The sequence below is a fragment of the Halichoerus grypus genome, chromosome 13 (assembly GCF_964656455.1).
Source record: "Halichoerus grypus chromosome 13, mHalGry1.hap1.1, whole genome shotgun sequence".
NCBI classification, from domain to species: Eukaryota; Metazoa; Chordata; class Mammalia; order Carnivora; family Phocidae; genus Halichoerus; species Halichoerus grypus.
Window position 1 is genome coordinate 21,280,702 of NC_135724.1, and position 12,376 is coordinate 21,293,077.

A 12,376-nucleotide genomic window follows, 5' to 3' on the forward strand; every position below is an offset into this window, starting at 1 on the left:
CAGATAAATTTTAAAGTGTAATAAACACATGATGATCTATCATGGAGATAGGTTCATACCCATTTTATTTGTACAGTTTTCTTAGCTCTTTAAAATATATCTTACAAAGGGAAATCTCTTGATTTCTTGTTAAGCTTTTGGAGAGATCTGCCAGTGTTAATCTTCCAAAAGCCTCAACTTTGCAAGCTTTGGAGATTCCTGGAAAGTCTGCTTGTAGTAAAGAACATTGTTACTAAAAGGCCCTGGTGAAGCATTGCAGTTTTCCTTCATGACTTCATTATGCGCTTGCACCACACTCTCATTACAGGGGAGCGTGGGCATGGCCACGGGGATCTCCCTCTGCTGGGTGGCATCAAGATCAACTGTCAGAGATGATGCCCACTGAATAATGGATAAATGACAGTACCCTGGCATAGGTTTGATGGCCATAAAACATATTATGTGATTGCCTTAACATTCAAACTTGGGGACTGACCGAGAGAATTATTATTTCTAAATGCCAAGCTAACTAGAATTATGGAGATTTTCAGTAGGCACTTCTCTTATTAGTGTTTGAGGCAATTATAGAGAGAATGGGTCAGTGCAATTTTCCTCCTGCACTGGGAAAATCTTTTCTTGCTACTGCAAGAAAAGGTATTCAAATTCAAATCAAGTTTCTCATCAAAATATTCTGTTTGTGAAAGCCATTACAAATAAGTAGCACCCCCCACACACACACAAACTCCCACCATCACGTTGTATTCCCAGTGAGGTCAGTGTACTTCATTGCAAATAATATGGTGTTAAATCAACAGGTAGAATCAACCTGCTTTGTGCTTTATGAGAATAGCTTAACTTCCTGACACCCTATATATGACATATATTTCTTTGATTTCTCTCTGTTAATGATATAATCTCTTATGATACTATGGAAAATCAGATATAAAATGGATATGCACACTTTTACTGCATGATAGCCCTCTCTGAATAAACAAGTTTTCAATGAATTCAGGAATGTCATAATTCAAGTATTGTATTTATTAAAATGAGGTGGAGTATGATAAGAGACCTTGGAACGTACGAAGAGAGCAGTCTGATAACTAAGTTTATAGGCTTGATTGAAAATTCTCATAATGACATAGCCACAAAGCTTTACCTATAAATGCCAAGGGAAAAGAAGGCAAGGTGACTAGATAATTTAGTGTTAAAGAAAAATTGACAGAATATCTTCCTAGTGAGAAAAAAAGTGAAAAAAAAATGTGTTGACTTTCTTTTTATAAGAATTATTAAGATTAGAAGTTTCCATTGACCAGTGAAAAAAAATAATACAATTCCCTTTTTGTATTCTATGACTCATAAGCAAAAGTACACAGCAGAGCACCTACCATTGTTGTGAATGTCTCTAGATAAAATGCCCCAATTCAAAATCCAGAGACGAAAAACAGGTGTGTGTGTGTGTGTGTGTGTGTGTGTGTGTAGATTGATAGAAGATAGAAAAAGAGAGACTTGTCTTATGAAATAATATGTGTCACAAATTAAAATAAAAGTCCAAAGAACAAGTTTCTAAAAAAGAAAATGATTTCAAATAAATCATTTATTTCCCTTAATAGAATAAAAACCATAGCTACTCACCTAATCTCTCAATGGAATAATATCGTTGTTTACTATCCACACGTACTGTCTCAGCATAAGGGCTCCCAACACCGTAACCAATAATGTAACCTCGCACCACGATGTTTGGGTTCAAGGGAGGAGTCCAACTCATGATGATGCAGTTGGTCTGGGGCCTCACATGAAGAGAGCTTGGTTGGTCAGGGACTTGAGACTCTAGAATTCAAAGGAGGCATTATTAGTCTGTCTCATACTAGAACATACAGCATGGTAAAACTTCCTATTTAAGCAAGACTTAATATCATATTCCATAGATCCTCAAATGTTGTATCACTTACTGCCCAAGTTCCTCCTTGTGTCAGCACGTAATACATTTTCCATGTTTGATTTGACTTTCACACTGTTTCTCAAGCACAGAGGGCACTGAGTTCCTTCTATAGACATGTAGCATCATGCATCTTTATTCTAATCATTTTTTTCTTTGGGCTGTCCCCCCCATATAACTCTTCTTAGGTATCATCAGTACTGAGTGAAATCAAAGAGGATGTAAGAATAATAGAAAGGGAAATGAAATGTCAAAGTGGTCTTGCCCAAGGATTATTTACTCTGATTTAACTAAAAAACAAAAATAAAGCAGTCTTTTCTTAAGAAATTGTCAGGAGAAACAGTTTAGGGCCATGATTTGCTCAGCATGATTAGGATGGCACTTGACCCATAATTTAGTGCATCTCTGAAAAGCGCATTCATTGTAAAGAAAAGGAGACAGCGGCTGGGATTGCAGCCACACAGACTTTGGAGTGTGCAAATTTGGTTTCAAACCAGGCTCTGTCATTTACTAGCTGTGCACCCTCATGAAGTTATTTATCTTCTCCGAGATTACCTTCTAATTAAATTGACATTCCAAATATTGATTACCTCGAAGCCTGAGCTCTGGAAGTAAGAGTTCCAATTTGTACTGTATACTCACATCTCAGAGAAACCTTAAGACCTTATTCATCCTGTCTCCATTTCCTCACGTGTAGAATGAGGCTAAAGATAGCAATGGTCTCATAGGATGCTGAGAAGATTTAATGAGATAATGCATAAAGTGCTCTAATTATGAGTAGCACCACTGATGTTAGCTGTTAGGGAGTAAATATACATGCAACTCAGACATAAATTTTCTTTGAAGGAGACTGTGTGTTGAAAATTAATAAATTGGAATTCTGGCTTTTATATCATCCTTCTTCCCTCTGATCTCATCCCTAAAGAAATGATGCATTTGTGGATGATTATCATCATTCACTTAATAGATATTTATAGAGCACCTACTAAGTTTGGGGAGTGGGGCAAGGTACCCATGATGATCAGGATACAGGACAGAGTGATTATGGCAGACAGAAAACATGTATCTTTGGAGTTTATAGTTTAATGGGAAAGACAAGTAAAAAGGCAGTTATAATATACTATGATACATATTTTGATAGGATTAATACAGGCACTCGTACCCTATTTTTTGAAAATCACAGAAGTATTCTGGGAAGAAATTTAGGAAAGAATGTGCCCATCTAAACTAGTAGTCCTTTAAATGCTCAGCACAGTACCTGGCAATTAATGGGTACTCAAAAATATTAGTGATGTGAACCTTATTCAAACTACTTGTGTTCATTATTTCTTTCTTAACTGATAATCTCTAAAGGTAACATATGTCAGATTATGCAAAAGACTTTGATGATTAAAGGTAATATTAAAATATATTTTTTCCTTCATGTAATAGCAAAAGGTGATATAATCTCTATTACCAACTTTAGCCACTTTCAACACATATGCTTCTAACTTAAGTGATATATGGAAGCATGTCTTTTATTAGAGTTTTTAAAGTAGGTCCCATACTAACAGCTTTTCAAAAGATGCTACATTCTGAAGATGCTACATCAGCAGCATTTTCTAAAGGAGCTTTTTTTTCTGAAGATGCCCATTTGTGAACAAAAAGGGACAAGCTTTTATTTGTCTGCCCTAAATAAGCCTGTGACATAATATGCAAAGGTGTCATAAAAAATTATCTCAAAATGTGGATATAAACCTTAACAACAGAAACACTATGTTTGTGAAGGATTTTCCACTATAAACCCTAAGGAGAAGTAATAAAAGAGATAAAAGGAATGGATTAATACTTTTCAACTCTACTGCCACAGAGGCTCTCCAGTGTCCTTGAAATGTAATGGGCTCTACAGTGAATTCTGTTGAACACTTTTGAAGCTTTTGTAATAATTATCGAAAACAACAAGAAAATCTGCCTAATCTTTTATTTAGAAAATGAACTAAATGCTATGACTTTTTAAACAATATGAAAATCTAATGATTTTAATGACAATTTTCAGTATCTTTTAGAATAAAAGGAAAAAAATATTTAAAATGTTTTCAGAAAAATAACTTCTCCACCTTTCTGCAAACCATAGAGTAGCTCCCCAACAAGTTAGTTAGGTCAGTACCCACAGTATTATATCCCTTGGAGTTTTATAAAAGGACTAGGGTAATAAATGCACAAACGCTCTTGAAGAAGAGGGACTCTTGGTACACAATACTCATCTTTTTTTTTCACTGCATAAAAGTAGTTTCAATCCTAGATCCAAACCTCAAAACTATTTTAACATGATAAAAATAAGCGTGTCAATACATAAGAATATATGCTGCCTCCCCAACTAAATATTTAATGGGCTTTTGCCACCCCTTTAGGATCACAGAGCCATAAGAAAGGGTGCCCATCAAGGCAGTAGTAGACCTAAGCCATTCACAATATATGGCCCCATCATAAAGATAACTGTGTTAGGAGATTGTTTATAATCTGGAATAACCAGTTTGTACCCACCTACTCACTACTTAATGTAAAGACAGAAATGACATTTTCCTTTTATGTGACCTGAGTTAGTTTTCTCTAACACAGATGACCTTATGGATTAGGAAAATGGTTACTACTGGAATGAACTATAAAACATCAATTTAGAAAATTTGCCATGAAAGTATGTGATGTGTTTGAAGGCTGAAACTAAAATTCACTACTCAGAAGTACATGAACGATTTTACAAGTACCTCTAGGATAATAATTGAGTACATAAAGCATAGAGAAGTATTAAGGTAATTATTGAAATAATTTGAAAGCAAAGAACACATTTTGCCTGAAATATCCAAATTAATGAGCCCCAAATTTCTACTGAAATCTGAATTATCACAGTAACTAGGTCAACTGCCATTCTTGATTACACTATGGAATTATGGATTCTATCTTGGTTTAATTTGTTCCTAAAGAATAGTTATTATTTTTTGAGTGACGATTGCAATTTTCACTAATGAGTAGTGTTCACAGATAGCACAGTAGGAAATTTATCATATTAATCCCCATGACATTTCAATAATTATTGTGCATCTCTTATGTGCCAGTCATAGTTCTAGGTACTGGGGATATCGTTTTTTGGGAGGTAAGACTGATAAAATAAGAATAAACACACAAGAAATTGGGAGATCTTATAAGTGCTATGCTGATGGAATAGTAACTGACTCAAGGAAGGTATTACTGGTAGAGTCTAAGGTGAATGATCAGAAAGAGCCAGTCAAGCAAAGAGCAGGGTGGAAAGTTTTACAGGAAGAGGGAATAACTCAAAGGCCCTATAGCAAGAATGAGCTTGGTATTTGGAGAAATCAAAGAAGGTCACTGTGCCTGGACTAAGAAGGAAAATGAAGAAGATAAAAAGAATGTAAAATGGTACAAATGCTATGAAAAACAGAATGGCAGTTAAAAAAATAGAATTACCACTAGATCCAACAATACCACTTCTGGGAATATTTCCCAAAGAATTGAAAGCAGGGACTCAAAAAGGTATTCGTACACCTGTATTCACAGCACAATTATTCACAATAGCCAAAAAGTAGGCGAGACTCAGGTGTCCATCAACGGATGAATGGATAAACAAATTGGGGTATATACATACAATGGGATATTTTTTCAGCTTTTAAAAGAAGGAAATTCTGATACATACTATAATGCGAGTAAGCCTTTAGAACATTATGGTAAGTAAAATGAGCCAGACACAAAAGGACTAAAATTGTATGATTCCACTTCTATGAGATACCCAGAGTAGTCAAATTTATAGAGACAGAAAGCAGAATGGTGATTGCTAGGGGTTGAAAGGAGGGTGGAGTAGGGAGTTATTGTTTAATGGGTACAGAGTTTCAGTTTTGCAAGACAAAAAGAGTTTTGGAAGAGAGTGGTTTTGATGATGGTCACACAACAGTGTGAATGTACTTAAAGACACTGAACTGTACACTTAAAACTAGTTAAGATGGTTACTTTTATGTCATGTGCATTTTTAAACAATTTAAAAAAATTAGGAAACCTTAAAAATGTTTTTGTACTTGACTGGGTGGCCATTGTAGAAATGTAGTGTGCATATTTGGGACATTTGAGAGGTAAAATCAACAGAGGTATAAACTGGATGTGAATGGTGTGGGAAAGAAGAGACTCAATGAGGACCCCCAGATCTTTGGCTCGAGCAACTGGTGGATGACCTACTGAGATGAAGAAAAACAAGCAAGTTCTTGGGTCATGTTAAATTTGAGAGGCCTATTAATCACATCTGTGGAGATCTCAGGGACGTACGTGGGTATATAAGTCTGGAGTTTTAGTGAAAGACCATGGTCAGATACACAGATATGAAAGCCATCAACATATAGATGGTATTGAAAATAAATGTGTATGAATATAAGATACAGTGTGAGCACATGTGTAAACAAAATACAAATAAGATCATGTCAAATAAATAAGACCACTCCAAACTCCTTCAAATCTTCCCATAGCACATTGTGAGGTCAAGTTCTTTACCATGGCCTAAAAGGTCATGTATGATCTGCCCCATGCCCCCTTAGCTCTCTCTCTTCATCTCCAACCACTTTCCCCTTTGCTCACTTTACCCCAGCCATCTACTACACACTGGACACTGTGTTCCTCAAACATGCCAGGCATGCTCTGACCTCAGGGCATCTGAGTTTGCTGTACACTCTTCCTGGGAAGCTCTCCCTCAGATATGCCTCCCTCCCTTATCTCCTTCAGGTTTCCGTTATTTAATTTCCAACTTCAGCCTTCCCTGGCTACCATATTTAAAGTTGCAATCTTTCCCTAATCTCTAATCTAATAATCACCTGTCTATTTTTTTCCCCCTTTAGGATTTATTGCCATTAATTGTGCTTCTTATTTGATGTGATTATCTCATTATTCTTGCCTCATCTCCTTCCATAAATTCTCTGTAACTCCTGTACCTAGAACGGTTCCTGGCACAAAGTGCTCAAAAATATCTGAACACCGTCTACACTTCCTATAAGGTTCAATCTAACTGTTAATACATATGACTGTCATTAATTATAAAATGACCAAAATTTTATATAGCTCTCTGAAGATAAGGATTGTAAGGAAAAAAAAGGAAATAACAGAGAAATGAAAATACAGTTATTAAAGTTGTTTTCTCCTAGTGGCCGGAAAGACTTGTGCCCGCTGACTCCTGCTAACGGAAGTGATTGCTGCTGTGTACCATCTGCTGTGTAGGGCTCTGCCACGCGGCGTCAGGCAGCTGGTACTTTTGACAAATACTCACATATCTGTTCTTGATTTAGTGTGCTGCATTTTATGGGTCATTTTGTTAGAGTTTTGTTCTAGTCCCTAATAGCCTATACTTCTTTACAGAGAATTACGTAAGGCAATTGACAGAGCCATATTCTATCTTTCCAGACCATTTAGATACATACCAATGTGTTCATTTCTGTTGGTGGGGTCTGTTCTCACCAGTGGACATCAGCTTCCTTAAGCCACTAATGTCTATAAACTTTGAATGTTATTTATTTATTATAGTGAACAATCACTTCTATTTAACAATGAACTATACCTTCTTTTTATTTTGTTTGTTTCTGCTACTATCTTCAGTATTAACTTTTTACTATATTTTAAAAATTTATATGCAGCAAATTCACTCAGTGGTATACCAGTGGAGTCATGTATCCACCACTCCTGTCATGGGACAGAACAGTTCCGTCCCCCTCAAACTGTCCTTTTTTCTTCCAATGTTGGGAAAAATGGCCTCCATCTGTTGAGTTCTTGATTTTACAAATACCAACAGAAAGTTAAGATGCCTGTCTAGGCATGAACAGACATTTTTCCAAAGAAGACATCCAAACGGCCAACAGACACATGAAAAAGTGTTCAATATCGCTCGGCATCAGGGAAATCCAAATCAAAACCTCAATGAGATACCACCTCACACCAGTCAGAATGGCTAAAATTAACAAGTCAGGAAATGACAGATGTTGGCGGGGATGCGGAGAAAGGGGAACGCTCCTACACTGTTGGTGGGAATGCAAGCTGGTGCAGACACTCTGGAAAACAGTATGGAGGTTCCTCAAAAAGTTGAAAATAGAGCTACCATATGATCCAGCAATTGCACTCCTGGGTATTTACCCCAAAGATACAAAAGTAGGGACCCGAAAGGGTACGTGCACCCCAATGTTTATAGCAGCAATGTCCACAATAGCCAAACTGTGGAAAGAGCCAAGATGTCCATCGACAGATGAATGGATAAAGAAGATGTGGTATATATATATACAATGGAATATTATGCAGCCATCAAAAGGAATGAGATCTTGCCATTTGCAACGACATGGATGGAACTGGAGGGTATTATGCTGAGCGAAATAAGTCAAACAGAGAAAGACATGTATCATATGACCTCACTGATATGAGGAATTCTTAATCTCAGGAAACAAACTGAGGGTTGCTGGAGTGGGGGGTGGGGTGGGAGGGATGGGGTGACTGGATGATGGACACTGGGGAGGGTATGTGTTCTGGTAAGCGCTGTGAATTGTGCAAGACTGTTGAATCTCAGATCTGTACCTCTGAAACAAATAATGCAATATATGTTAAGAAAGAAAAAAAGAAGAAGAAGAATGTAGCAGGAGGGGAAGAATGAAGGGGGGGAAATTGGAGGGGGAGAAGAACCATGAGAGACGATGGACTCTGAAAAACATACTGAGAGTTCTAGAGGGGAGGGGGGTGGGAGGATGGGTTAGCCTGGTGATGGGTATTGAGGAGGGCACGTTCTGCATGGAGCACTGGGTGTTATGCACAAACAATGAATCATGGAACACTATATCTAAAACTAATGATGTAATGTATGGGGATTAACATAACAATAAAAAAATTAAAAAAAAAAGATGCCTGTCTAGGAAGGAGGTTGGTATGTCAAATGAACACAGGAAAAAACACAATGAAGTTCAATTTTATTTACAAACTTCTGAGTCCTTGAGTGGGAAAACCAAAGCTTGATAGAGGCGACACCCTTGATATAGCTTTCTAAGAGCACTGTGGGATCAGAGCCTATCAATAACTGGGAGATTTATTTTCTCAATTTAGAGTTCAGGGACACCAACTTCAAAAATCATTGAATCTCACTAGAATCTTATGTCAGCTACCTCATACTGAATAATCTCCAGATTTGGGGCCATTCAAATAACAAATCTTATTTTTTAACAGGGCATGGGGAGTAGGGTGTCAGTCCTTGTCAAAGGATGTACTTCCATGAATTTTTCATGCTCATTTTCCTCTAATTGGATTAAAACCCTAATCTCTCAAAACTATAGACCAATTTGTTCAAAAAACAAAAACCTCAATATCTCTAAATTCTTATGCCAAGCTGCTCTCTAGAAAACTTGGGTTTTCATTTTTAACATCTTACTTGAGAAAAAAGCAATGCATTTCTACATTTAAATAAAAATATACCAAATAGAACAAGGGTGTTTCTAGCTCTCATTTATCTGTAATTGTTTTTTTGACTATAAGAATGGACATCAATAGAGAATCAAACTATATACATTGTCTGAGTTTAACGTAACTAATACCTGGCTATGAATGCTTACATATTGACCCATCTATTCAATATTAATCAAGCATCTACCATGTAGCCTAAGATACCATGTCAAGCATTGAGAAGTTCAAATCAAATAAAGCATGGTCTTTGCTTTTAGTCTGCTGAGAAGAGTGGGATAGATGCTTCTGGCGTGCCCAAGACAGCAGGCTTAGAGGAAAGACATCTGAATGAAATTCAGACAAGAAAAGCTTCCTAGAAGTAAAACATCCAGTGAGTTTTGAAGGACAAGTAGATGTGAAGTCATGTGAAGGGCACTCTGGCAAAGGAAACACTAAGTGTGAAAGTATGAGATATGATGGAATGCATCTGGAGAGATGCATACATATGCAAAGATGTGACGGAATGTCAGACTTGAGGCTATGGGCAGGAGCATAACAGGAAGAATCTGAATAGAGAAACGACATCATCAGATCTGGTTATGAAAAATCACTCTGGCAGCGTGGTAGAGTCTAGAGAGGAGGTAACTGGTGTTGGAAGACCAGGTGGGAGGCTATTTTCAGGTGACAAAGGATGACAGCCTGACATAAAGTAGAATGGTGGGAGTGGAGAGGAGGGGATGGATTCCAAGTCTGTTAGGGAAGTAGAAATGACAGGTTTTGGGTATATGGGTAGGGAGCAATAATGGAGGAGTTGAGGACAGGGAATCTGCTGGCTTGGATGACTGGTGGATATGGGTACCACTACTAATGTGAAGAACACAGGAGGGAGAACACAATCTTCTACAGTAGGAATGATACCTTGAGAGATCATCTCATCTCAGAAGTGCTTGAGCCCTCCATCTTTATTATACTTGAAAATACCAAAAGAAAAAAAAACAACAAAATCTTTAAAACCATCCTTGACCCTTCTACTTTTGATTTATATAAGAAGTGATAACTTTGCTCTCTTTTGCCTTCAATTCCATCACTAGAATCAACCACTGCCAACTAGTTTGATATAGGAGAAGGAAAACTTTATTATCTACCAGAAGAACTGGGAATAGTCTCAACACCATTTATTGAATAATCTGCTGGTTGAAATGCCAACTTCATTTTAAAGTTTATTTCTCAAATATAGCAAGAAATATTTCTGTCTTCTATATTCGGTTACACTGATCTAACTTGTCTATTTCTATGCCAGACAGTACTGATTGATTTTAAATCAGGCTTTATTGTAAATGTTAATGTTTATTCTACTTTTCAAATTTTCTCAAATTCTTTTACATTTAATCTTCCATATGAAGTTCATTCTGATTGGAAGTGTATTAATCATTAATTTGGGAAGAACTAGCATTTATATAATGGTAACATTTTGTATCAAAAATACATTTTTATTTATTCATGGCTTATTTTTATCTTTTAATAAAATGTTATTTTCTTCATATACATTTATTTCGTTTGTTAAATTTAGTCTTAGATATTATACTTCAGGTTGCCATATGAATGCATTTCCTTTCTTTTTAATGTTTGAATTAATTATTGCCAGTATAAGATAAAGCTATTGTGTGTGTACTATATATATATATATATATATATATATATATATATAAATTACCTTATTAAATTTCCTTATTAATTCTAATAGGTTTTTAGTCTAGTTTCTTGGAATTTCCAAATATGCAATCACACTATTTATAAAAATAACATTTCTTTCCTTCTGTAATAAAATGTTATAGCTTTTTAAGTTGTGTGTGTGTGTGTGTGTGTGTGTGTGTGTGTGTGTGTTTATTTCTCACCAAAACCTCTACACTTTGTCAAATAACAGAACTAGTAGGCAACATCTCTGGTTTGTTTGGGTCTTAAACACAATGTATTTAGTATTTCATTATTTAGCAGAATGCTTGCTTTTAGTTTCTACAAAACAATAACATTTCAAAAGTTTCCTTATGTTCACCTATTAACCTGAGTTTTTAAAAAATTGATAGACTGCCTAATTTTACAAAATGCCTTCTTGCATATATTGATATAATTATATGACAATGCCCCTTTAATTAGATGGTAGGCTTTTAAGACATACTGAACACATGCCCTGCTTTTGTATCAGAAGAGAATATATCTATTCCCCTAAAGCAGACAATAAAGTTTTATCATCATGAACAAGAATAAGCTTCATAGAACAAGTGGTATTAGTATTTCATACCACTGAGATCTAATCTATGAAGACCGGCAACAACAATAAACATTTGCTGAGTGCTTCATATATATCAGACACATTGCTGAGTCCTTTCTTGCCACTGTCATAGTTAATTCTCACACAGATCTGCTGAGATGGATTCTGTTGTTATACCCTATTTACAGATGAGAAAACCCAGGTCTTAGGGAAGTTAAGTTACGTGTGCACGATAATACAGTGAGTGGAGAATTCAAATCTAGTTATTAGGACTTCAGAGCCCACAACCTTATCTACTCCATTACACTTAGAAAAAGTCAGGGAAGTCATAAGGGGATCAAAACTTCATGAGGATATTAAAAAGTCTGCTATGGCTAAGGAAAGGACTTGAAACTTCTTTGAACATTTATCCAAGTCTAAATAATTTGTGCCATCCTTTGTATAGTGGAGCTCTGAGATTTTGAAAAACCACTTGCCCAAGAACTAAAGCAGATTTTAAATTGGTTTCAAAACACAGTTTGGTTTTGCCTACAACATTCCTTATAGGTAAGATGAACTCTAGTTCAATGAGAATAAGGGGCTGGATTCTTCAATTTCATGATGGATTGGCTGCTATATCCATAGCTCATCTCATTCGCAAGTCTTTTTGTCAACTAGTAACCCAGAATATCATGGATGGCTCCTATCAAAAGCCCATGTGAAAGAAATCCTTTTTCATGACATGCCACCTACACCTACATTCCTCTGTGTATAAA

The 12,376-nt window shown here is 36.2% G+C and overlaps 1 protein-coding gene across 2 annotated transcripts in view; it reads right to left on the reverse strand.

Annotated features, from left to right (window-relative positions):
• DCC (DCC netrin 1 receptor) overlaps positions 1 to 12,376 on the reverse strand; it is a 1,153,179-nt gene that overhangs the window by 176,192 nt on the left and 964,611 nt on the right. For both annotated transcript variants that reach the window (XM_078060292.1, XM_078060291.1), the window contains exon 15: positions 1,612 to 1,806. In XM_078060292.1, the coding sequence (XP_077916418.1) occupies positions 1,612 to 1,806 (195 nt within the window). The remainder of the gene's footprint in view (positions 1 to 1,611; positions 1,807 to 12,376) is intronic.